This window comes from Lissotriton vulgaris, chromosome 7 (assembly GCF_964263255.1).
Source record: "Lissotriton vulgaris chromosome 7, aLisVul1.2, whole genome shotgun sequence".
NCBI lineage: Eukaryota > Metazoa > Chordata > Amphibia > Caudata > Salamandridae > Lissotriton > Lissotriton vulgaris.
The window spans coordinates 1,668,279,009-1,668,306,308 of NC_141695.1; the positions used below are offsets into that span (position 1 = coordinate 1,668,279,009).

At 43.4% G+C, this 27,300-nt stretch overlaps 1 protein-coding gene across 3 annotated transcripts in view; it reads left to right on the top strand.

Annotated features, from left to right (window-relative positions):
* Window positions 1-27,300, top strand: part of LOC147706254 (interferon regulatory factor 4-like) — a 139,511-nt gene that overhangs the window by 33,063 nt on the left and 79,148 nt on the right. For 2 of the 3 annotated variants that reach the window (XM_086932684.1, XM_086932685.1), the window contains exon 3: window positions 25,950-26,219. The exons of the other annotated variant lie outside the window; for it this stretch is intronic. In XM_086932684.1, coding sequence (XP_086788810.1) covers window positions 25,950-26,219 — 270 coding nt within the window. The remainder of the gene's footprint in view (window positions 1-25,949; window positions 26,220-27,300) is intronic. 3 annotated transcript variants of the gene reach the window in all.

Consider the following 27,300-nt stretch of genomic DNA (forward strand, 5'->3'; position numbering starts at 1 on the left):
CGGACCCAATCCACAGAACCATGCCACTGTGAACGAGACAAAGCGTCAGCAATGGTATTGTTCACACTCAACACATGCCTGGCCCTGACAACAATGATAAACACCAAACATCCCACATGAAGCGCTGTAACAGCTTTAAAAGCATTTTATCTTTTACTCCCTGTCTGTTCACCAGTGCTACAACTGTCTGTTTATCAACATTAAAAGTAACCTCTCTGTTGGCTAAATTTTCTCCCTGAAACCAGCACGCTTCTGGAAGAACAAAACCTACAATCGGGCCTTTTCTGGGGCCGCCCCAAGAATCTGGAACTCTCTCCCACCCTCCATCAGAAGACTTCCGTCCTTGGCACACTTTAAGAAGGAAACCAAAACCTTCTTAATGAGAAAATACCTCGCCTAACAAATACTTTACAATTACCGCAGTGGCTTACTCAACTCTGCACCTCGGCAATATCCCTGGCTTAGACGGAGGATACCTTTTCTGCACTCCTGGACATCCCACCTAGACTTGAGACTGCATACATTTTTGTATATTGTATCAACTTGTATTAATTTTTATATCATGTAACCTGGACTTTAAACGTGCAGTGTTCTTTTCTTGTATAATTCACCCCCTACCTGTCCCAATTTATCCCCCCGTCCCTACGCTTGTATACTACCCCTTAATCCTATAAAGCGCTCTGATACCCACACGGGTCTGGTTCGCGCTCTATAAAACTATAAAATAAATAAATAAATAATAGCAGCAATGGGAAGAATTCAAGACAAGCTACCTTAGTCCTGCCATTTTCGGTGCCAATGTTCAGAGCACAGTCTGCCTTCCCATAAATAACCAAAACCATCCACTCCCGGCATCAGTGTATATATGCACCTGGCACAAAAATCCTCCTCGCTTGACCACATTGTAAAACCATAAAAATTTCTAAAAAACAAAAGCTAGATCATCAAATCTGCACTTACTGCTGCGGAAAGTCTGGTACTGTTGTGGCAGTTTCTCCCCTGAAATCGCAAAACCCAGGTGTTTACAAAACGATTATTCTGACTCTACAACTCTCCATGCAAACTTCAGGTGGCCCAGCAACTTCTGCACTGTCCTCAAATATAATCTAGCAGCCTCTACTACCATTTCCAGTAAACATATACATTTATCAACATTTTTCTTCAGCAATCTAGCCTCCTTCTTTACTGTATCTAGCTTAAGCCCAAGAAACTCATGGTTGTGTCACGACTCTGTTTTCTCAGATGCTAAGGGAATTCCCAGGTCAATCATCAACTCCATCAGCGCCATGGCGCAATCCCCTTTTCCTACCTTACCTACAAACAGAAAGTCATTCAAGTAATGTGTCACAAATGTATGGCCAGTGCTTTCTACAAAACACCATAGTAAGCAATGTCTCAAATAATGTGCATGAAATAGCACAGCACATAGGTAAACTTTGCCAACAAATATTTCTCCCTCAAAAGCAGTCCTGAACAATGACAAATCACTTGGGCGTAGGGGGAGCAGTCGGAATACAGATTTACTGTCACGTTTGGCCAGTTCACCTGTATTTCAGTGTCATATTAGACCTATTGCCACACCCATTGATGCGAATTTCCCTAAAGTGTCTCCTTTGGCTACAAAAGAATTCAGCGATTGCCCCTCTGTGGCCATGATAGATGATTAATCAGCCTAAATTCACCCAGTGTCTTCTTAGAGATTACTCCTAAAGGTGAAATTATCAAATCATGCAAAGGCCAAAAATCAAAATGACCTGCTATTCTTCCTTCCTTCAATTCCTCTTATAGTTTATCCCTTACTACTCCAAGCATTTATTTGAAAAGTTTTATATAGCGCTGGCTAGAACTGAAGGTATTAGAGCGCTTTACATGAGGATCAGCGAGTTACAGGTTACATAGTTACATCAATTAAATAAAAAAATCACAGAAGGAGGTGAGGGGGAGGGAAGAAAACACAACGGGGAAACGAGGAAAACAGTGTCAGGTGACCGGCTGGGTAGGTGACGTCCGAGGGGGTGAAACCAGGGCCAGACTCCTCTATAGCTGAATATGCCAGCTCCACCGGGAATCGGCCAAGGTTGCTCGTGCACTGAGGTAAGTACAAACAGTTTTGGTATCCGCCCAGAGTTACAGGTTACATAGTTGCATCATTAAATCAAAGAATCAAGGAGGGAGGGGGAGGGAGGGAAACACCAAGGGGAAACGAGGAAAACAATGTCAGATGACCTGCTGGGTAGGTGACTGCCGAGGGGGTGAAACCAGGGCCAGACTCCTCTATAGCTGAATATGCCAGCTCCACCGGGAATCGGCCAAGGTTGCTCGTGCACTGAGGTAAGTACAAACAGTTTTGGTATCCGCCCAGGGGGCATCGTTGAAGGTCCATTGAAAGTTCCATTGAAGTTCCACCGGGCATGGGCCATGTTGATCCGGCTCCATGCTATGCATAATGTTCATGGTTTCATTCCGGGGACATCGTCACAGATCAATTGGCAGCACCCATCCTGGAGTTACAGGGAAATTAAGACTTACTGTAGGGTTGATAGTCGCTCTGCCTGTCGTCTCCTCAGCCTCCCTGTGCTTGCTCTTCACACCCAGGGGATGTTTCAGGGCCGCAGCACAGGCAGCAGGATTGCCTCCACTTTTCCACGCTCTCTGGACCAGCCCTCTGCTTAATGAATGATCTCTGTGTTCCCACCCAGGCTTTCCTGCAGCAGTGGGGCTCAGGGGTGTAATGATATGTCCCTACTAGCCAGTCACAGGTGCCCCAGTACAGCCCTGTGTCTGTGCCGCGCTCCTCATCTGCCGTGGTCCTCCTGTCCAGCGCTCGGTGTAATTTAACAGGCACGTACTCCCAGTCTGGCAGCCACTTTTCTCCCCGCAGAGTTGCTGCTCAGTACTCCCTACGCTGTGGGGTTGGCCCAGTGCTTTTTTCACCTCTCAGCGCTGTAATTCAGGCTACAGAGTACTCGCTCCAGCGCTCCTCACATGGTCCACCCATGCCGGGTTCCTGATCGTCTGGTGTCCATTCACCACACCTCCCTGGTCTGCCTCGCACCTCCGCTGCTATCAGGGCCTGTCACCACATACACCCACATACACCATTTTCTTGGCGCAACACAGCACCGCAATGTCCAGGAGAACCCGCCTATTAACCTCGTCTACAGAACCGCCGCTCCCCAGGACGTTGGTGCCCTAAATAGAAGCCTTTCTTGAATCCCCATTCCAATTTATGTATGGGTAGAAAAAAAGCCACACAATCAACTTCTCTATTTTAACAGGAGCAACTGCCCTTGTTCCCAAGTTGTTTTCCGCCTCTTACAATGCCTTGCACAAATTGTCCTGTAAAGGGTAGTTCCCCAAGGCATTGCGTAATTGGGTACCACAGCCACATTTTGAAGAGTCCTGTTAATACATGCATGAGCCCCTGTTACAAAAACCCTTCTTAAATCCCTAACACACCCCTACATAAAGTGCTCACCATCGCCCACATGCATCCAGCCCTGCAAGGGCCGGGATGCTCAAGAAACTCCCTGATTTGAACCAGTAACCTGCTCGCTGTATGCTGGGCTGGCTGTGATCTCATGGCCACCAAAATCCATCTGCGCCTTCCTGATTTTATCATTTAATTTAAATATCACTACTGACCTCTCAGGGTACTTTTCACAGTAGACACTAGTATAAATAAGAAATGCAGAAGTCGAAGTTTCAATTTTCTCTGGCCTACTGTGTCTACGAGCCAGCTCCGATGCTTCCTCTTTATTCCTCTTTCACCAGAATTTCATAATGAAGCAATTTATATACATTCATAAATTGCCTGCTCTCTATCTTGTTTTCTGTTGCCATAGCTGAGTGACCCCCCCCATGGCATAGACACTCCCATGTGCAGTAGCTTCTTTCTTAGATCCTTGTTCTCATTTTTCCCACTCGCTTTCCCTTTTCAAGCTGTCTCATTTGAGTGCTATTTTAGTACCCATTTGTATGTTTGCCATTTCTTTAGGACGCTCTGATCTTCTCATACTGCTACACCCACTTTTCTCCCTCCATTTCTTTATATGCAATCTTGTTTTCTGTTGTCGTCCTCTAACTTGAAAAATATTCTGATTAAAAATGTTAATTGCCCCCAGTGCACTATCTATCTTCCCATATTCTTTTACTGCACTTTGACAATAAGGTATCCCTCCCTCCTCAAGTCCTTCCTCATTCTCCTCCTAATCTAGCTGTTTATCATCAGCCAGCGCATGCGATGCTCTGGAGAGACATTTAGTTACTGGGTTTTCAAAGTGCTACCAGAGGCTTTTGCTGGCCTCCAGCGTGCGGTTACGTGCGCGTGGACGTGCTTAGCTGCCATCTGGCTTTCTGTAATGGCTCATTAAGCCTTACAGCGCGTGAATCCCCTCCCCTACCCCCTCCCTTCTCCCACTCCCTCCTCGTCTGTTCACTTGATTGCGATCAGTTTCACTTTCACAGGCGGCCGCGTCACTTGCCTTACAGCCTTACAGCGCGTGAATCCCCTCCCCTCCTCTTCCCCCTCCCTTCTCCCACTCCCTCCTTGTTTGTTCACTTGATATCAATCCGTTTCACTTTCACAGGCTGCCGCGCCACTTTCATGGCCGCGCGGCACTCTGTCTGAGCACACTCGCTGAGACTGGGCATCCGCTTTTAAGCAATGCTTGTTTGTATTGACACAATGCTTTACTTCTCTATCTTGCTTCACACTGTCCCTCATCCTGTGCACAGTTAATCTCTCTTTTCATTTTCCATTGCACGCGCTTTGTGTTTCCATCTAAGTTTTGTATTCTCCATCACTGTCTTTGTTTTCCATTGCACTTTTGTCCGTCCATTTTGTTTGTGTTGTCTGCTACTCTTCCATTGTCAATCAGACTTTGTCATTACACCTTGCGTTGCCCTTCGCACCTTTTTCCTTGCTTTGAGGGAGTCCCATCACCCCCTGATCCGCAGTTGACGTTCATAATGACCCATTGCATGAAATCTCACGGTCCAAGAAAGAAGCTGTTAAAGTTGAGGACTGTCAGTGCGTGAGTCCGCCAATGAGCTTAGTTTCCCGGGTCATCAGTAGTACCCCCTTAGAGTTAGAGGTGTGTTCAAAACTCAGTTGCACGACTGAATATCGACAGTATAACAATCGTCCTACTAAAAATATCAAAATCGAGAAAAAAGGCTGCCAGTATATATTGAGAAAGTCAGCATCTATAGTTAAGTATAGCTCCAGAGTTTTTCTTTCACATCAACATACATGTAAGCCACATATTCCCATGGTACGCATATGTGGCGTCAAGAGTAATACATCCATACTTAACTACATATATACTAACCTTCCAAAGTAGTTGAAGTCGATATTCTGGGTACAATATTTTCATGGGGCAATATTAAAACTCGAATTTCTGGTAGAACCCAAGTTGGTTAAATTCAAAATAACATTTAATTCAGCATGACAAGATATTATGTTTGTATCTGTTTTCTGGTCTGCCTGTCTCTTCGATGCCTTTCCCTTGGTCAGGACACTTTTAATGACAGGCTCTGCCAGCTGCAGTGGCGGGCTGTACCTGCTGGCCCGAGCAGCTGACACTGATGTCTGCAGACATCTTCCCAGCTAGTGCCTGCACTGAAGCGTGGGGTCCTCCCAGGCCTTCCAGCTGGCCCTGCCCTGGTCCTGCCTGTTGCTAAGAAGTTGCCTCCGCAGGCAGGGCGCCGGGCTGCCCCCTGCGGCCACAAGCATTGGCATAGCCAATAGATCTCGCTTTTGGAACCTTATAAGTATTTAGTTTTGCAGCAAAATATCATTGGTGCAACAACATCAGCTGTTGCATGGCTAAACCTTGTACCTTATTAGTTTTTAGCCATGCAACAGTTGATGTTTTTGCACCAAGGATATTGTGCTGCATTACTAAATACTTATAAGGTTCCAAAAGCGAGACCTATTGGCAATGCCACGAGACCCGGTTTCAGAGGGCTGACGCAGGTATCGAACGGGTGTCTGGTGCAGAGGGCGGTGTGCCAAATGCATCTCCACCCCCTTCCTGAGGTCTATGGTGTATAACTTTTACACCTGTCAAGTGCATTTAATTTTATTTTTGTTTGGTCTCCAGAACTGTGAGTACCGATCAAATTTTGCACTTTTTCACGGCAGTACTTTTTACTTTCACGTCCCTTGGTAGGGTGGGCCTTAGCGCGTCCATACCACCGGGGTATAGCACACTAAAGGTCCTGACGAATGCCAGGTTAATTTACACCAACATTGGCAGAAACATGTTGACCGACACGTACACTTAGAGGCAACTAACCATTGATTACATTGGTTAAGTTTCCCGACACATATCTTTTTAACATGTCTTATTGATCAGTCATTAAACAATTTTTGATACAATTAAGGCATTTTTAATTTTCACCACCTACACTTATTATAAGTCACCTTCACATCCACTTAGCCACTCACCACTTCACATCACCCGCTCCGCAGTAAATCTGGCGTTGAAGCACACTGGGGTGGCACTCGGCCACACCCAGTGGGGCCCGATGATGAAGCATGTCACCGACCAGGTCGGTGAGTGAGGGCTTTCTGAAAATACCAAGTCGGTGTTTTTTTCCCTATACTACCTGTGCTCTCAATCCTGCCATTTCTACATGAGCTCCGAACACTCTTTTGTTGTTGATAATGCCAATGCTTGTTCAATTCTATTTGGTGTGATGCTGGAATGGACGATCAGCCCACTCTCTCTCTTTGGCTGGGGCATCGAGGTCACTCCCAACAATACTTTTTGCTGCTCACATTCGCTAGCCTTATTTCCCAGAAGCCTCGCCTGCTGACCCCGGTTGATCCAACATAGGGGTGCTGTTGTCCTGTTCCCTCTCTCAGGCGCACTAGACTGCCACCTACTTAACGCTACTTCCTCAAATGGGCTCCATATCCACACTCCTCCACTTTGTTCTTTGAGAGGCTCCACCTGCCCCCTAACTCTCCCATATTTGGGGGTACATCAATAAATCTCCATCTCCCATCAACAATTCCTGCTATCTGGCCTAACTACAGACTCTACTGACTGACCCATAATGCCTTTACCCACTTTAGCTGTGTATTCATGTTGTAAGTGTTGCCCTCTGAATTGTAGCCTCCTCACCCATCTGCTGTTTTTTTTAAGTGGAGGAGGCAAAACCACTTACCTACTTGCCTTCCTCCCATGTTCACCTATTCTTTTAATATTGCCTGCCAGCGCCCTCTCTGGTGCCGCCTGCGGTCTGGTCTGTAGCACTGCATGTCACTCTTCTGGGAGTGAAGCAGGCCGCCCTCTCCCCACCTCCACCCCTTCCCTCTCCTTCACTTCAACAGCAACGTCACTAGCGTCTCTCCGGGGGACTGCCACTTTGTTTTTGTAGAATCTTTTCATTGATTATATAAACAAACAGTACAGCAGCAGAGCTTGACCAACATCAATTAAGACATAGCAATTGATTACAGCTACCAGGACCCCTTACAAACTCAGACTTTAAGACCACACCACCTTTCCTCATCTTGGACCTCCATAGTGTTTCCTCCGCCACCTATATTGTCCCCATAGGCAAGGGAGGTGGGGGGTTGCATATATTGCCTCTGCGTTCCACTTCCCTCATACCTGATCACACTTCCGGGGACATCCTCTGTTTTTGTAGACCTCTACTTCAGCTAAGGTTGGTGACTCCGCCACTCCCCACCTATGAGCTATATTACGTTTAGCGATCATAAGGCCCATAGTGGTCCAGAGCTGCTCCGCACAATTCATGTCAGTTGCTTCCCATATATTCAACAGGCACAGCTTAGGGGACAGTTGATCAACCCCACCACGAACTTCTTTCATACATGGGAGTATTGCTTCCTAGTATATTCTGATCGCCGGACATTCCCAAATAATATGATAAAAGGTGCCGATACCCCCACATAACCTTCTGCGCCCTGCCTCTACATTCTTGCCCATTTTGACCAACTTGGTGCATGCAATTTATGATCTGTGGAGTATTTTTAATTGGACACGTCGCAGTCGTGATGATATTGCGACTTCTTGCGACGATGCCAGCGCCTCCCACCAATCCGGTGCATATACTCGGACAGGAGCCTGTCTTCCAATGGCGAGGCCTCCGGTATGTCTTCTTCGACCTAGACCGCATCCCTGAGAAAGAATGTCGTATTTGTGAATATCTAAAGGTTTCTCTCTCATATAAATCATACTTTTCTGTAGTTCCACAAATGGGATTTCCCCTTACCCATAGATCACTCACCCTTGAAATGCCGATGATGGTGTCGGGTGACTGCCACTTATGAAGCTGACCTCTCCTCCTCAATTGCCCTCCTTCTGCCTTGTACTGCAGCCTGCCCATCTCTGCCACCCTGGTGGAACCTGCTGTTCTTGAAGCGAGTCAACTTGCTTTTTCTCTTGTTTAAAAGGCGCAGTGGACTAACCCTATAATTTCTCCTTCCCTCCCATTCCCAGCTTACCCTTAGCTTTCCCACATGGCGGCCAACAGGCCAAAACGGCGACCGCAACAACATCTGCCGCCTCCCTCCTGGGTCTGGATAGACCCACCGTAGCCTGGGAGAGCACCCCAGGTTTTATGAAAACTTCCTTAACCTTTATCTCTAAAACCACGAAGTGCCTCCCTTACTGCTGCTCTGTCCTCCATCCCTACTCTAAATGCAGTCCAACCAAGCACTGGGCAGCCACAAACGCCTTCCTGCAAGACCAAGAGTTAAAGTGGCACATGGTCCTTGATCCCTAGACTCACATCACAACAAATCCTGCACGTGGCCTACACTGACCTATCCTGACGGCATGCCCCCTGTACTGCACTACATGCCCGAAGCACCCTAGGGGAGACGTCTTAAGGACCTACTCTGCCCAGGTCCCCCATAGTATCAGAAGATTGCACGAAAGACATTACCAAGATCTCCATTACCCTAACGATTACCTTCAATGACTTTAAAGGAGCGCTGCTTCAAGTTACAAATATTCCCTTCTGATTTTTGGTGAATTGATCCAGGTTTTATGGCTTTAAGATAGCGTCTTAAGTTTGATCACATTTACTTATGGCTTATGGGTAGTGATCATATATACTTTTTAATCGACCCTAGTTATTATATTGCAGGGTGCTTGGATTTGAGGCCTTTATGGTATACACTGCACACCTTTGTATTAATTAATCTACACTTTACTTTGGGTTGACACCAGAGGTTTAGCCCTAGAATCTCAGTTTATTGATTGACCTTTAATACCTTCCTATATGTACTAACATTGCTATTCATTTTATTCCATGGTAGCTATTTGCACAACATTGTGTTTTTCTTTTGTCCTAGATTAGGTTTGATTGTTTCCAGTTCATTTGCCTTTTTACAGTTTTAGCATAGTGCCGCATAAGCACCACTTGGGGCAAAGTAATGCCGTGATATTTGAAAGTGGGCACAGGTTACGGAACCCGCAAGCCTACTCCCAGTATTTACCTCCTCTTCTTCCTCCCTCTTCAAACAAAATGCTACCATTGCATGATAGTCTCCATATTTGTTAAACCACCACCATTTGCCTGGCCATCTATGCACAGTTCTGCCCCCCAGGCACCCTCTCCTGTGAAGTGATTCTCCTTTACAGAACAATACCACTTCATCAAATTTGCACCTATGTCTTAAGAGGCAGCCATGTTGTGGCCAGGCAAACTGTTAATATAGGGGAGCTTTTTGTAAGTACCAAACACAGTGACCCTCTATCTTTGGGGTGGGAACATAGTGTTTAAGTGTTGTTAAAGAAATAAGACAACATGTTAGTGTCTTTAAAATAGACCGGAAACCCTATCCCAGATGGTTGACTCACTCAGACTGCAGGAGTAGGAGTACATTGAATGTTGTGACAAGATCTGTTGCACGCTGCAACAAAGCATGTATGATATGAGGGTGATGCCGCACAACATGTTTGTTGTTGTAAAGATCCCTGCCATACTCGTCACTCATCTCAACTGAAAATGAGAGGATGCTGCACAAAGATACACTGTACAAACGTATAGTGGCACCCACACATCACACAATCGAACGCATACCTTGACACACACCAACACACAGTCATTCCCCCAAACATATACCAATACCCACCTTATGATTTATAGTAACACACACGGCGCACATATCAAACCAATACACTCACTTACTATCATAAACCAACAAATAAACACATCATTCTATAAATGTGCACCATTGCCAAACCCCATGTCGTTTTTTTGTCTTCACACATCCTGCACTCTCTGTTTTGTGCTTTATGCATTGGAGCGCCTCTATCGAGAATGAAACAGATGTTCAGATAGTTAAACAGATAATTGTCTGGGTCCTTATTGCTGCAGAAGTCTTATTGGATTCTTCACCTTGAGATATGCAAATTTCAGCATAATCATGGGACATTTCCTCCACCCCAAGGTTGTGTATTTCACTGCTTTTATCCAGTCAATACATTTTGGAGGGGAGACTTTAATCCAGTATTTACAAATCTGTTGTCTTGCCAACAAAATTACATGGAATAACAGTTTCTTTTTCATAATTGAGATTTGTGCATGATCCCTTGGCACACAAAACAATCTAATTGAGTTGTTTGCCTCTAGTCTTCATTCAGGGTAGCCACATTTGTATTTATTTCTACTTTCCAGTGTGATTGCATTGCTGGACAGGGTCCGAAGATATGAGTATTATTTGCCTTCATCTGCTTACACCAATACAGCCTGTTGGTAGTAAAACAAGCATTTGCAATGCAATAGGTCTTGCATTTACGAGAATTTGAGCTTTTGGAATTGTAAATGACAAGGCCTTTTAGTTATGTGTTGTTTCTAAAACAGATAAATAAAAGGCATTGTAATTTACAATGCCAATAGCTTAAGCTCTCTCAAATATGAGGCCTACTGCATTGCAAATGCATTTGTGATATACATTTTTTTAAAGCGTTAGGAGAGACCATGCTGCTGGCTGGACAAACCTGTTTGAGATAACAGTGCTGGTAGGCTGTAATTAAAACCTACAGAGTAACAACACATGTAACAGGGGATGTTGCCATGGGAGGTTACAAAATGAAACAAGGCCTTACTAAGGAGGGACTACTAAGCCTATTGAGCAATGAACAGCCACAGTTTGCAGTGGACAATGACATAAGCCAATGAAAAATATTGGCGTACATTGGGCGGAGCTTCAAGTCCCTACCTGAATACAACATGCCTCGCAGAGCAGCGCAGACTCGACCTAAAAATGATGCCCCTTCAATGATGCCGTTTTCACGCTGCTATAAGTCTATTGGTATTTGGTAGGTATTCTCGATCTTCAGTGTCGGCAGGCAATGGAGATTGAGAATTCCATGCTTACTCTGGTCTTTTCATGTCAAGTTTACTTGTGTACTAGAGCAAATGATACCTTTTTGCTGTTTCCTTGGTTCTGTCACTTAGAATATTGGCACTCTGCAATCCAGAGCTGAGCACCTTCTATTCTTCACACTTAATTTCCTTCACCCAAGTGGAAAACTGGAAGTACTTAAACCTTGATAAGTGCCCCATGGGATCCTGACTTAAACTGACTTAAACTGTCCCAAAACTGCATATTCCTTTTGGGAAGGAGATCTGCCCAGAGAACTAAACACACTTGTCTTAAAGAAGTGTTTAATACATCACATGAACACTCTGGAGTACTTGTTGAAGCACAACTTTGTTCACACTGTTGTGTTTTACTATCCATTCTATTTGTGCATTTAACTTGTTGGATATATATGTACAGTGTACCATTACATGGTCTCCTCTTTCCACACCTTCTTTTCCTTACTGCCGCCCTTTCGCCCTCAGAACTTGTGCGCTCCATAGAACATAATAAGGTTCTATATGGACAGTTGTAATGTTAAACCTTATTCTGGATGAGCTCTTTCTGATACTTGATGCAAATAAAACCATCTCTTCACACAGCAATGTCTGTGTTGCATCAGGAGCTAAATTTGCCGACTAGGATGCAATTGTTTCAGTGTGCTTCCTTGGTTTTGTTTTTCAGCGCTCAACGCTTTTGGGAGTGCCATTGCACACCGCCTCCAACTAATGATGGGGCTTCTAACCGCCTTGAACTCCATCAATGGCGTGGTTGAAGCTTCAACTGGGCTGCTCTGCGGCGGGTGAAGTAGGTTCAGAGCGCCTTGGTGTTCCTCCTTTGCCTTGCCCAGCAACTGTTTTCCTCTATTCTCGCCACACTTGTACGCCTCTTTATTGGTGTGGAGCATCATGTAGCCGATATAGCCCAACATGCATGCCGCCCATCAGTGTGGTCGGGTGGTGGGAGTTCGGGACTGGATAATTCTTCCTTCAGAGCCAATCTTTTACCCTTGCTGTCCAAGTCTCATTTTGAACATTAGTAATCATCTGCCACAGATCAAGTGTGCTCCTCTGTGAAGCAAAGTGATACTTGACTGGTACATTTCTTTCATATTAAACTGAACTTTTTCTACTGGAATGTTTGTTTCTCTCCAGCCATCTAATTCAGATGTTACTTCAGCCAGTTGCTGACACCAGTTACATTTACTCACCTTTGCCTGTGTTTGGTGTAGTTCCCTCCTCCATTACCTCTCATATTTGGTCCCTTGCATTAACCCACTGTGCAGTTTGATCCACCAAAGACATTTCTTCTAAATAATGTCGATCCTTCTGTTTCTTGCAAATGTTGGAGGGTAAAATTCCAAACACATCTCATGGGCGTTGACGCCAATAACATGTTTGTGAAAAGTAGGAAGGGCATCCTTCTGCATTGCCTGGAGTCGGAGGGTCCGGACATGTTCCACACACGACCAAAAGCTGACTCATCTGAAGGCGAAGAAGATTATGATGACTTTGAGAAGGCTTCAATGAAGCTTGAAAATAGATTTAAACTTACAATAAGCATCACGCGGGAGCACTTACACTTTTATACAAAGAGACAAGGGGAAGGGAAATCTTTTGTTGAGTTTATTACAGCTTTGTGTGGATTATCTACTACCTGTAGTATTGGGGAGTCGACTGATGAGGTGATACATGACTAATTGGTGGTCAACACCAGTAGCAAAGACATCTAGAAGAGCTTGTGGGGGTAAGAGATCCCACACTAATACTGTAACTGTAGCAGTCAGTTTCATGGGTGCGAGAGGTCAATGAGAAACCACGTATTAACAAGTCCAAATAAATATGTGATATTGTCAACAAACCCAGCACAATAGAAGCTGTCAGACAGGAGAAAAGTGAATCAAAGTTGCCCAGCTTCAAATGCTGCAACAATTCACACATTGCTGATATAAGTACTGCCTACCCTCTGGAAGAGAATGTATTATTTATGGGTATATAGGTCATTTTAGAGACAAAGAATTGCTCAAATTTCAACTGACATCAACCCCTATGTGGATGAACCTTTGGAAAACAAATTGAAACCTCCAAGCCTGATTTTAGAGGTTCAAGAGTTAAAAAACACATCTGATGGAGAAGTGGATAAACCACCAATGTGCACCTTGCAAGTATTAAATCACAAGTTAAAAGTAATTATGGAATCCAGATCACCGTTCACAATCATAGCAAAATAAGTTTCTGATTTTAAAATTTGCACCATATAGTGGGCACCCTGTAACCAGAATATTAAAGCAGTAGCTTTCTTTTTTTCTTTTTCTTTTTTTTATTTTTATAAAAGAAATTTTTTACAACATTTTCTCAAGAAAACAAAATTGAAGTTACAACACGCTTCAGCCTTTTAAGTCATTACAATACTGACATTATTCTTTTGGAGGTAAATAGAAATACAATCATAAAAACAAAGAATAATAAAAATTTGCATACTTTTCAGCTTGTGTCTTCAGCTGTATATGCCCTTGCGACAACCTCCCCTTGCTGGTTTATCGGACCGTTTTTCCAATTTACAACTGGATGCCAAATCTTCTTACCCAGAGTTCTACCTCTTTTACCTTTTCTATCATAAATTGCTTTTTCTAGGTTGTAGGTTGACAATAGCCGAGCAATCCACATTTGAAAAGTTGGTAGTGCCCTATCAAGCCATAATGTTGCAATACATATACGGTAAACTGCGGATACCATAAACATAAACTCAATAGGAATATCCTCTGTCCCTATCAATACCCCCAGCAGTAATAAATCATCAGTAAACTTAATTTTGAGACTGAGCGATACATCAATACATTTCTCAATATCTTTTTTTAAAGAATAAAGTTGTGGGCATTGTGAAAATACATGAACTATGTCTGCATCGGTCGCATCACACCTGGGACATGTAATTCCTGAAGTACCCCCCCATTGTGCAATCCTTACTGGGGTGTGGTAGAGCGAGTACAGGGTCTTGTAGTGCTGCGACTGTAAGGTCGCAGAACAAAAGACTGTGCGGCCCAAGTCTAAAGATAGCTGGAAACCCTCTGGTTGTAGGTCAATTTTTTCCGTCCACTTCCTGGCATATTTGTCTCTATCATCACTTTTGGATTTACCCAGTTCAGCATATAGGTATCGGATTGTACAGTGAGTACTATTCTCTATATAGTCCATTATACGGCAAGTACCAAAACCCAGATCCCCACCTTGTTTATTTGAGAGATAGCTTCTAATCTAGAGATATTTTAAAAAACTATTGTTTGCTACCTTAAATTTACTTTGGATCTTGTGGAACTGCAGAAATCCGCCCTGTTGGTCGAAGAGGTTCCCAATTTTCTTGATCCCTTTATTATCCCAGTCCTTCATCACTGAGACCCTGAAAATATCTCCAGGTAAGGATCTGTTAGTATACATCTGTGTGTAGCTATTGTGTCTTCCCACACCTATTTTCTTTGAGATCACCTTCCAGGCAGTATAAGCAGCTTTTAAAGTTTTAAATCTTGTGTGTTTGAAATAGCTGAAATCAATTGTATTCAGAAATCCGTTTACAGCCCCATCACCCAACACCGCAGTATAGACGTTGATGAACCCTTGTGTGTCATCTCCCTGTTCTGTACCGCCACTACCGATTAATCCCTGAAAATACTGCATAGCTACAGCCCAGTAATAAAACTTAAAATCAGGTGCCCCCCATCCCCCTCTTTCCCTTGGAAGTGTAAGGTGTCGATATGCTCTTCTGGTCTTACCATGTGCCCAAATAAATTTATTTACTATAGCTTCTATCTTGTTAAACCATATATGATCAAAATATAGCGGTATAGCTCTAAACAAATACAAAAACTTTGGAAATGTAATCATTTTCACTACATTTATATGCCCCATCAACGTCAAATGTAATTTGTGTATCCTTTCTGTGTTCTCTTTTACTTTGTTTGATAGGGGTCTGATGTTAAGGTATACCAGGTTGTCGAGATCTGCAGTGACTTTTATTCCTAGGTATGTTGCTTCCTTAACCACTCTAGTGTCTTGAAATAACATGTGGCTATTCTGTACTATTTGGGTTTTTCCACTATTAATTCGATACCCTGAGATTGCCCCAAAGTTTGATGCTTCTCTCTCTATCTCAGGGAGCGCTGTATCTGGTTTATTAGGTCTCGCCTGTCGATGCGCATGCGCATCGAGCAAGCGAGAGTATTGGGACTTATCAACTCTTTTCCCAACTTGCAAGGAATCGTGGCGATTCCTTGCAGTGCCCGTGACTTTTAAGCTCAATGCGCATGCGCATTGAGCTTAAAAGCGCGTGCACGTCCGTCTTGGTTTACCCGCTCCGCCCCCTCCCCTTCCCGCCGTCTCGCATTTCTCCTCCCCCCTCCCCCCTCTTCCCTCCGTCTTGTTTGTTATTTTACCCGCTCCGCCCCCTCCCCTTCCCGCCGTGTCGCATTTCTCCTCCCCCTCCCCTCTCTTCCCTCCGTCTTGTTTGTTTATTTTTTTTACCCGCTCCGCCCCCTCCCCTGCCCGCCGTGTCGCATTTTTTTGATTTAATGTCCGTGTCTTTTTGTGCTGTATAGCCCCTGAAAACCTTTCAAAGCAAAGTAAGTTCGGTTTTTTTTTATACATAACTCTAGTTTTAGGGATTTAATGTGTGACCCTTTCTCATGAGTGGAAAGATTTGTGCACGTTAATAACGAAGCCTTTCAAAGCTCTCAAAACGCATTTTTTTGCGGAATAGAAAATAAGGGAGCATTTGCGGAATCCTATCTATGCAAAGTTCACATCCGACTATCCATGCAGAGCTCAGGGGCGGCCATCTTTTCTTCCCATCATGCTTACTATTTGCATACATCTGTGTCTTGCTGCCTCCAACCCTCCACAACTCTAGCTCTGGCTGTGTAATGTTGTTAAAGGGTAACACTCTTGTGGGGTCAATGTCTCTGATTTTACAAACGTCATTGTGTTTGTGTGTCAGTTTAAATCCGCATTTGATTCAACCAAACCGGCGTTTCTGAACAAATCTGCATTTGAAGTGGAGAAAAGAAATGGGTAAAAATAAGGCCGAGCATTTTGAGCCCGTGATTCCAGTCAGGTTTTGAGTGTATGCACAATGAATATGTATGAGAGAAGTTTGCATGCAGTGAATTTCAATGCAGATTATTTCCAAGTATGTTAGTCGTTCCGAGCACCGGACTGAGTTTTACTTACTGTTGATTAGAGCTGTATTAGATAAACATTGATTAAACCTATCCCTCTGGGTGTACCTCTCATTGAATTAAGGCCCTTTATGAACTACCGCAGTATTTGCTTCCTTGTGCAAAAGAATTGTCAAGGCTTGTGGTTTAAGAATACATTATTGGGGATACATTGATTATGATTTATAAATCTTTAGACCTTATACGTTTCATGGCTAGATAAATACATGAGAAGTGTAGTTTCACACTCACATATGTAATTACGATCAGCATTGAGACCATGCAAGCCCAAAAACGGAGAGGCGTGCCAAAAACCACACAATGCTGTCTATTCAGGCTTTGTCACCACACTAGCGCTTTCTCCCCGCCATTAATTGTCCTTCTCACAGCAAAATAATTCGTATAATATGGAAGAGAGTGTGGGGAAATACTGCTATGTCTGTTTAATCTCCACCACCTCTGCATAGACTTGGAAAGTGCAGTGGCGATTTTAAGTTCCACCTCTACGTAAAAGTGTGCCTTTTCAGAAACTGATGTACAAATAAAACGAGGCTCGGGAGCACTTTGTCTCCCTGGAGAGTTTTTTTTTCTTACAACTTAAGTGTTTTTCGTTTCCCAGTCATTTTTGAAGATGCAGTGAATGTTACCGGGCACAATGTGGTGTAGGAAGAGAAAACTCTGCCGATGTGTGTCTAAGAAAAGCACAATTATGTCGCGCACACATAAGACTGTGAAATCTAAATGCTGCCAAACTGTAAAGCAGCACTCTTGGTTTCGGGGCTTTCTTCGGCTTCTTTAAATTTTTAATAACGTGCTTTGAAGTCTTGATTTTTGAATTAGGGCACGAGAGTTATACATTTTTAAGTGGAGGCCTAAGTCCTGCAAGTTTAACTCTCACCACCCCATTAGACTTACACCAGTAATCATTAATTAAATACTAACGTTTTTGACTGGTGTCAGCCTGCGTCAGAGATGAACTTTAACATACCAATTGGGACATATGGACACATTTTGTGCATAAAGCTGGTTATGTTTAAAAGGCAGAGAAAAAAATCTACTCCCTAACCTAGGAACTCAGTTAATCAGACATCACTGTGGGGTTGTACTAGAATGATTCTGAAATAGAGAAAGTGCATGGGTTCAGAACCTCAGCGTCCAGATTGAAATCCTCCTCTTTGTTCAACACACTTTTATTAAATTAGTCAGAGTTTGGGATCACACACCATCTCCGCTCGTTCAGGGGTCCCAACAAGTCTAAGATACATTTTTGTACTTCTGTTTATTAAGTCTTTGTAGAGGTACTCTTGTACTGTATGTCTTTTGATTGACTGTTCTATAAACGATGCAACCCCTACATCCTACACTACAGAGGCATTTATTTCTCATGTACCATTGACAGAGAAGCCGCTAAATTCATGAACAAATTATGCACGTTCTGGAAACAGGAGTCTTTTTCTCAGGTTTGCAATTCATGTCAAACCTCACCAGATGTGTTATAGTCGATTCTGTGACCTACAAAGATCTCCAAATTTAATAAACCTGAAGGCTACAGTCTGTTTGTCAAAACATTTCCTTGGCACCATCACCCATCAGACATAAATGGTGCACGGACTAATTGTCAATTTTGAAGATCCAGTTCAAGGACTCGGCCCACACAGCCTGAACTTCTGGGCAAGCATGTGTTTTCTTGACACAGTGTGCAGGACAAGCTTAACTAGCATCTACCAGGGCTCTCTATTCTGCATTGCTGTGCCAATCTGAATAGTGCAAATCTTTGAAACCATAGTCTACAGAACTGTAATTCTACATTCAGATACAATTCTGCAGTTGACTGGATTAAAGGGGCTACACACGTTGAGTGCATAGCGACCATCCATTTTCCACCTGGATTGTATTAAATCATTTATATAGCACATCCATATCATTTAAATATAACACAAAGTGCTTTATGGGTGGTTGAGTCACTAGCTACTCTCTTGGTCAGAAGGATGTTGCTGGAGAAGAGACGGAGAACTACTATTTTTGTTATTGTGTGCATGGCTCCAAAGATTGCTATTGAGGTGTCCTCGATTAATATCCCATGCACCTTTGACAACCAAACCTCTAATTTGTGAAAGATTTATACACATCCTGGAAATGTGACCTTTTTCTCACTTTTGTAATTAATGTACATTTGAGTTAGAGCTTTTAGAAATGTTTATGGCTTTTTTTTTTTAAATTCTTTAGCATTGGCTACAGGAAACAAAAATGCTAAAGATTTACAAAAAAACCCATAAACAATTCTAAAAGCACTAACTCTAATGCTGCAAGACCTATTGCATTTCCAATGCTTGTTTGTGATAACAGCCACATCATCCACATACGCGAATACTTTATAGCTTCTATCATATAGCTCAATTGGGGCAATCCTATTGTTTTTTTCCAGTCTTCGTAGTATGGGGTCAATATATAGGGCGAAGAGCAGCGGGGATGCTGGGCATCCCTGCCGTGTCCCTCGCTTTATCTGAACTGCTTCGGTGTATCCTTTATTAATTCTTATTCTAGCCGTAGGGCTTGAGTACAGTGCCTGGATTGCTCTAATATACCCGCTGCCAATTCCAAACCACTCCATTACCTCCCATAGGTATCCCAGGAGACCCTGTCGAAGGCCTTCTCCGCGTCCAGGAATATAGCAGCGACAGGGTCTCCTGCAACCCCCACAGCATCCAAAATAGTGATCATTTGCCTCGTGTGTTGTGTGGTTCCCTTCCCTGGAATAAACCCTGCTGTGATGTGCTAACTAAGTGCTCTATAACCCTACTTAACCTATGTGCGAGTGTTTTTGTATAGATTTTAGCGTCCGCATTCATAAGCGTTATCGGACGGTAAGACCCGGGTTCTAAAGGGGGTTTGTCTTTCTTTAAGATTACGATAATATCGGCCCCTGCCCAAGATTGTGGAACTGATTTTCCTCTCTGTGACTGAGTAAAAGTTTCGTGATATCACCTGAAGTATCCAGGTCATGTGCTCAACCACGTACCATTAATGATGCCCCCCAGACAGCTCGGATGACTGTCGGGAGACACCAACGGACAGAGCGGTGCTCCTTATACCTGAGCCGCAGCCAGGTGGGGTGAAGCGCCTCAACCATCATTAATGGTACGTGGTTGAGCACATGACCTGGATACTTCAGGTGATATCTTTTTAAAATAATTTTTTCACGAAAAGCAGTAGTTTTGAAACAACAGGTCCTGAAGAATGCATGAAAACCTTTTTCTTTAAATGCAGAAACATGTTGACCACTACTGACTGCGGATATTATTTGAAACCCGCATTTGCACTTGTCTTTTAGCCTTAGGGACTGGGAGATACTAATAAATTGTTTACCTCTACCCAGCTCACCTAATTTTACAACCCTTCACTATTCACTTCTCTCACTTCACACTGCTTTTCTCAGTTGCCATTTAAACACTTGAAAATCATACATTACTTCCCTCTCACATTCTTTTTATCTACAATCGGTTACGGTAACATCTGACCGGCCGTTTTGTTTTGTCTCTTGGGCGAGGAGAACACAAATGATGCTAAAGAGGGCAGTACAGTGTGGCTTCTGATGGGAATTTTTTCCATACGTCCTTGAGTCCTAACTCGGCTAGTATCACACAAAAGTTTGCGTGGTGTGTTCCCACGGGTGTTATCTGTATGGTATTAGTCTTGTGATCCATGGTGAATAACTCATTCTCTTGACTCCCAGGTACAATTTGGTGTTTTGATATATGGTTCAGGGCGTGTACCTGGTTAGTCGTTAAACTTGCCCTCAGACTCTCATTTCAATTGGTGTTGTCTATGGTATAGGCTAATACCTCAAATCTCATTTGTTCGAACAGATATTTATTGTTTCCCTCTATGTGCGTCTCTTGGAGACAGATTAAGTCTAATGTCAGCATTCTTAACATTGCAGCCACTTTCTGCCTTTTTCCACCAATATTTAGACCACAGATATTTATAGAGGCAATCCTTAGTCATCACGTAATATTATGTCTTTCCTTGCTATTATACCAGATTATAATCTCAATATCTCCTGTGTGTATTGCTCTTACCCCAAAAACTTTATGTCTGTGTAGTTCCTCTTTGTGTGTTGTATTTACCAACCATGTGTCCACCCCCCTGCCCCTCCCTCTCACCCCTGCACCCTTCTCCCCTCCCTCTGAGTTCCCACCCCCCCTTCTACAGGCAAATAGGTCAATTGTGACCTATATGTGGCCTCTATAGGCTGCAGTGTCGCCTCTCTCTCCTACCCTTGCCTACTGTCTTATCTAGTAATTTTTTTGATGTGATAATCTATGTAGATCCTATGGTGTTTTTGGTGGGCTTCTCCCTCTATTATTCCTCCCTCTACTCTGATCCGTAAGTTCTGCTAGAAATTCCCCTGCTTTAATTTCCGACAGAAACATCCTAGTCTGCCCCCGATTGATAAACTTTAATCTCGCTGGATAAAGTAAATATGCTTCTGCACCTTGTTTCTGAAAAGGGGGAGATCAGTTGCCTTAACTTCCATCTTCTTTCAACTGTAACATGACAGAAGTCAGGCCTGGCAAAAAATGTAACACCATGATATATTTTCCTAGAGTCTGGCCTGGCTCTGTCCATTATCTCCTGTCTAGCAAGAAAACTCCCTAGAAACACCAGCATCACCCTAGGTAGTGCATTCTGCTGAGCCCCTTGATTTTTCTTCATTGTGAGTGGGAATCTATGGGCTTTTTGGACTTCCGACTCCCACTGCCACTGGGATTCAGGGAAGGCCCCTTTCAAGAGTTTGATGACATACCCCCCTCGGATCCTGCCCCTCCACCCCTTCCTCTATGCCAAGGAGTCTTACATTATTCCGTCTTTGACGGTTTTCAAAGTCTTCGATCTTCCATTGAAGATCTTCCAGTTTCTTCCCTTGTTCATTTTTGAAGTCCTGCCAGTCCGTTATCTCATCCTCCATTCTCCCCGTTCTCTGTTCCACCTGTGAAACCCTCTCCTCGACCTCTTCGTACTTCCTGTTTAATTTCCTGAGTGACGCCTGAATTTTCTTTGTGTCACGCCTTGCTCTCCGACTTTCCACCCTGGCCTCAGACTGTATCTGTTTCAATGTGCCAAACATCATCTCCATTGTTATATTCTGGGGTGTAGTTCTCAATACTGAATCTCCTCAAGCCCCATCTCCTTGTCCTGCTTCTTGGTATACCCCTGAGGTGGCTGAGTAATCCCATGATAATTTTTTGTTCCTAGTGCCCGTGGAGCCCCCTCCGTTTCTTCTTGCTCCCGGATTCTTTTTCTTTTGAGTACTTTTGTCCCTTGAGCCTCTACTGGTATCTGAGTCTGAGCCGGTGGTGGGATCCGTTGTACTTCCCCCCTCATGTTCACTTATATCAGTGGAGTCTGATCCTTCATTAACAGAATAGAACTCGGGGGACCCCCCTCTAGCACCTCTGTTCTCAGCCCGCTGCCGCTCCTGCTGCGAGTCTAAGCTTGCCAAGCTCCCCCATTTTGTTGTCTGCAGTTGGTTGGTGGCAGTGTTAAGCCCAATATTAAGCCCGGCCTCTACTGACAGTAAAGCATCCAGCATTTGGATATTGTTCTGCCTCTCAAACACCCCCAAATCATCCTGAACCACCCCAGGTTCCCTCCTGCTCACCGTACTTGTTAGTCTCTCCTTCTCTTCAGAACCGGCAGTCCCCGCGTGATGCGTGGTAGATTGGAGAGGCTCCGCTGGTTGCTCGGCAACTGTGCCGCTTGCGTCCTCGAGGACGTCTTTCACCATTTCCGCGTTCAGCGGGGCTGGGTGAATCTTGCTGCCGGTTGCTTCCTCGTCTGCTGCCTGCATCTGATTTCCGAGACCGGCTTTGGAGGAAAAGGACTTGGTTAGGGTAGGCTGCCTCATGGCGGATATATCCTTACGGGGGAGGGGGTTTGTCCGTTGTGTTCTGTGTGTCTCCTTCTCCTTTGCATAAGGAGCTCCGATCGGCTGCATCTCTTTCTGTGTTTTGGCTGTGCTGAGCCTTATCTCCGGTGTCTCGGATTTCTTCTCTGCTCTCTCGGCTTTCTTTTGTTGAGCCTTCGTCAGGAAAGCGGCTGCAGGTGCCTGTTTCTTGCTCGCCGATATTAGTACCTTAGGTGTCGCTCCTAAAGCTAAAGTTGATCCATCTCTTGTTGCCGGACCTTTGCTCATCCCGGCTGCAGTTGGAGGCTTCTCCTTATCCTTGTCTCTATTACGTTGCGACATCGCAGCAGCAGCAGCAGGTATTCTAAGGACTCTGAGTATGCTTCTCCAATATTTCCTCCAGCCTTGCAGAGTCACTAGAGATGCTTGTCTGAGGCGTCCCGTGCCAGTGCCACCGCCTGTAATAGCCTGAATCAGCCCATCCAATACCAACATCACTGTGTCCAAACTACCATCATCTTATTGTGAAGGCAGGAGAGAGAGTGAAGTGCGACTTCCCTCTACAGTGTTGTAGCGGCCATCTTGCCCCACCTCTTAAAGCAGTAGCTTTCAATGGAGGGACAATTATTTTAAGTGGGATTATTTCATCTTCAAATCAAGTTTCAAAGGAAGGGGTGCGTCTATTAAAATGCATGTAACACACATGGGTGTGTATGTTCTCGGCTCGAGGAACCAGAGTCTATTCTAGATTTTTTTAAACCCCAGTGCTCCTGTCCAGTATTGGCCATTCAGAGTGCAAAACTCATTGAAGAATTACAAAGATCTTCAGTTGTGGTTTGGGTCAACTAGCTGGATTTGTCCATTGTCTCAGATTAAAACAAGGTTCCATAGCTGTGAAAAAAACAGAGAGGTGCGCCATTATGCACGCAGAAAGACTTGCAAGGTCTACCTCAGGATCTACTGTCTAAAGGAGTAATTGAGGAAACCGACAGTCTTGACAAAAAAGCAGTAGTAGCCATTTGTGTGTGGATCTCAGATCTGTGAATTCAAATATTGTTATCCACAAGCGTTGCCGAAAATGAATTAACTGGTTTCTCCACTTGACAGAGCAGCTATTTTTGAATGCTTGACTTACGCTAAGCATTTCACCCAGTAGAGCTATCAGAGGTCTCCAAACAACTAACTGCTTTCATCAGACCATTCGGCCTCCTCCAGTATAAACCATTGCCATCTGGCCTGGCGTCAGCGGGCTCCATTTTTCAGTGAGCAATGTACCATTTAAAGATAAAGATATGGACAATAATGTCAGCTGTTTTCAATATTACATACTGTACTTTATCAAATACAATTGACAACATTGAGACATTCTTTGGCAAGTGTTTTCGATATTGCAAGGCATTCGCCTTAGTGAGCATCTTAACCACAGATTAACGGCAGAAAAAGTAAGTCCCAAAGATTCTCTGGTGAATGTGATAAATTTAGCAGGCCGGCCTGTTAATAAAGAACAGTTGTTGTGATTTTGTGGTCAGTGTGACTTCTGTTCGAGATTCATCCAAGATATTGCCGCTGTTTTGGAACTTGTCAGGCAGCCCCTACTCAAGGACCTGAAAAACAAAACTGGATACAAACAGGAAAGGGCTTTAAATTAGATAAAGAAAAATATAACTGGTACCTGTACCTTAAGACCATTTTCTATTGAGAAGAAATCGATCATTACAGAGGACCCCAGACCCTATGGTTTGGGGGTAGTACTGTCTTAGTGACTGGGACATGGTTAGTTGATTTTTGGTTGTGCCTCAAAAGAACGCCGCAGAATTGAAAGACGGTATACAGTAATCGCACAAGAACTGTTGGCATGTGTTAGGGCAGTGAATCATTTTCGACATTTTATTTGAGGTTAACTCATTTATTCTGAAAACAGACCATAAGCCTCTTGTAAATATCGTGTCACCACGGGGAGGATTAAAATCTATAGCATGTATTGCAAAGTCGCAGTTGTACTACTTTGAGATATTGTATGTACGTGGCAATTTAAACAAACATGCAGATTGTTTACATAGATTACCCTGCCTAATTTCTGATGATGAGTGTGATGACAATGATCTTGATGTGGTTGCAAATGTGAATGAGCTCTGTACCTCTGAAGATGTACTCTTCACTGAAGAATTGTGGTTCAGTGAAGACAGCAAGGATGAAGTCCTTTGTAAGGTATAGGAGTATATTTGCACAGGTTGGCCACATTGTAAACACCTCTGTATCCGTTTGCATTCTTTAGCCCAAGTTGCAAGTGAGTTGAGTGTGATAAATAATATTTTGTTCAGAAATGACAAATGTGTACCCCAGAAACTGTCAGAACCGATATCATCAGTGCTACTCACCAAGGGCATATGAACATGTCAGCTTTGAAGAATAGATTATAAACTAAATTCTGGCGGCCAGGACGGACCAAGAGAAAGACCAATTTGTAAGCAACTATGAAGAATGTTCAAGTTACAATAAAAATTTCATATGTTTCTTCTCCCATGCAACTCGTTTCTTGGCCCGGGCAAAACCTTTCCTTTGACGACCTATCAAAAAATTACCACTCCACATCCAATACACCATTCCTATGGTTCACTATTACACAAAATGGCCAGAAGTCTCCTTTGAGAGGGTCTCCACCAAAGAACTACTAAGCTTCGTAAGCGAAATCTTCTGCAGAAAAGGGTACCCTGAAACAATTGTTAGCGTTAATGGTTTGCAGGTGAGGTTTCTCTAGTTACATAACATTAAATATGTCAAAACTCCCATCTGCGACCCACAATTTAATGGCCTTGTAGTGGGTTTCAATCATTATCCCAAGGATAGTGTTCCCTTGGCCTTACAGGACAGGAAATGCATCTGTCAGATTGTCAAAGAAACGTTGTCATGTCTTCAGACATATTGGTGCGTATTCTTTGAACATGGAGATCGCGGTTTACTTTTTTTACTCCTACTGCAAATCGAGGGAAATTTATATTGAGAACCAAGTGGTAGTCTTGCTGTGGTACAAGGAGTGTGAAAGGAAAGGCTATTAGATCTCAAATGTGTTGAAACACACCAACATTTTAATATTTTGTTATGAACTGTACAAATATATCAAAATACATGCAAAGCAAATGACATTTAAATGAAGGATGTTGGTTTTATGTAATTCTGTAGTGTGATGGGAACTAAGATTTTAATAAGTTAAAAAAACCAAGCATTTGCAATGCAATAGGTCTCGCATTTACGGAAGTTTGAGCTATTGGCATTGTAAATGTCATTGCCTTTTATTTACATAGATAAAAGGCATTCTCATTTACAATGCTAATAGCTTAAACTCTCTCAAATGCGAGACCTATTGCATTGCAAATGCTTGTTCTTTTTTTCTGTTGATCTAATATATGGCTTGGAAAGTTTTGGACTAAACAACATGTGTAACTTTTTAAACTTAACTGCCTGCTCTTCACTTTTGACAGGCAGCGCTAGGGAGGGACGGCGTCTGAGACATGGGAGGGCTGTAGACTGTCGTCCAATGGATAAGCAAGATGGCGTGAGGCTTGCTGAGCACACCAATGGCAGAGACAGCGCATGCCTGATGCTTTTGAGGCTTCATGCACAGAAGGAGTTGACTCATCAAGGAGACAGCAAGAGTATTGTAGAACTCCCTGTTAAGAAGGAATTGGAGAAACTCCGATGTGCACTGGATGATGGGGAAGCAGAGAAAGGCAGACCGTATGACTCTAAAGGTGGGTCATCAATTATTGAAAAAAAGAAACAATTGCCTGGATACTGAGAGTCGGATATAAGGTTTTTTAATTGTACATTCAGAGTTGAACTAAAGAAAATTATCCATTATTTTGTGAAAAGGCGGATATCATCAGTGTTCACCCAGAGCAAAGGGTACCCGACACATGTGCACCATCTCACACATAGAATCAGACACACTCTTATTACACACATGAACTATCACAAAGTAACATTTCTAACCACTGTGTACACTACATATGCTGTCAGGACCCCATGCCACAACCTCACCAACACACACTTAAAATCAAAACACTCACTCACACACGCGCAACGCAGTTTCGCATGCACATACAATAAGACACATCTCACCGATCCATAGTACATCAGTCAATATACATCCACCATAACAACCAAAATAACAAGCAATCACTGCAATAACAACATTCGATATGCATACACATACTATCACAACAATACAAAGGATGTGATCACTTACTTTATTGTATTTTGTTACACACAGTAAAACACATATTACTCCAACACAAGTGAATTCACTTTCAAACCCACATGATCATGCACACATTAATGCACACATCACACTTCATCACACATATACCTTGACGTCCACTGTCTCACCCATGCCTTTCTACTCATAGCACTTGCGCACATTCACATCACTCTCAGACCCTCAATAAAGTTTCACTAGTGCATGTGCGTACACCCTCAAGTGCAGTTTTACTGTGAGGTTAGCTCACACTGCTGTTGTACAGGGTGTATTTGTGTGTTTAACATGAGTCTTGTGCTCACAAGAAGCAAAAAACAGGAAGGACCAAAGATTTGGATGGAAAGGTCTCACACACTCTTTTGTGGCATGCTTCATCATTGGCTAGTCCTTCCCACCATGATAAGATGATACCAACACAGTGGTCTCAACAGTCAACCTCGTTGGGAGGGAGATCAGAATAAATATTGTCCTGATCTTATCAGGGGTCCAGAATTTTATGTAAAACAACCTTTGTGTGAACCCCAGGTTAGTCCTTTTTTTGGGATAAAACATCAAAAATGTTTGCAGTGAAACCA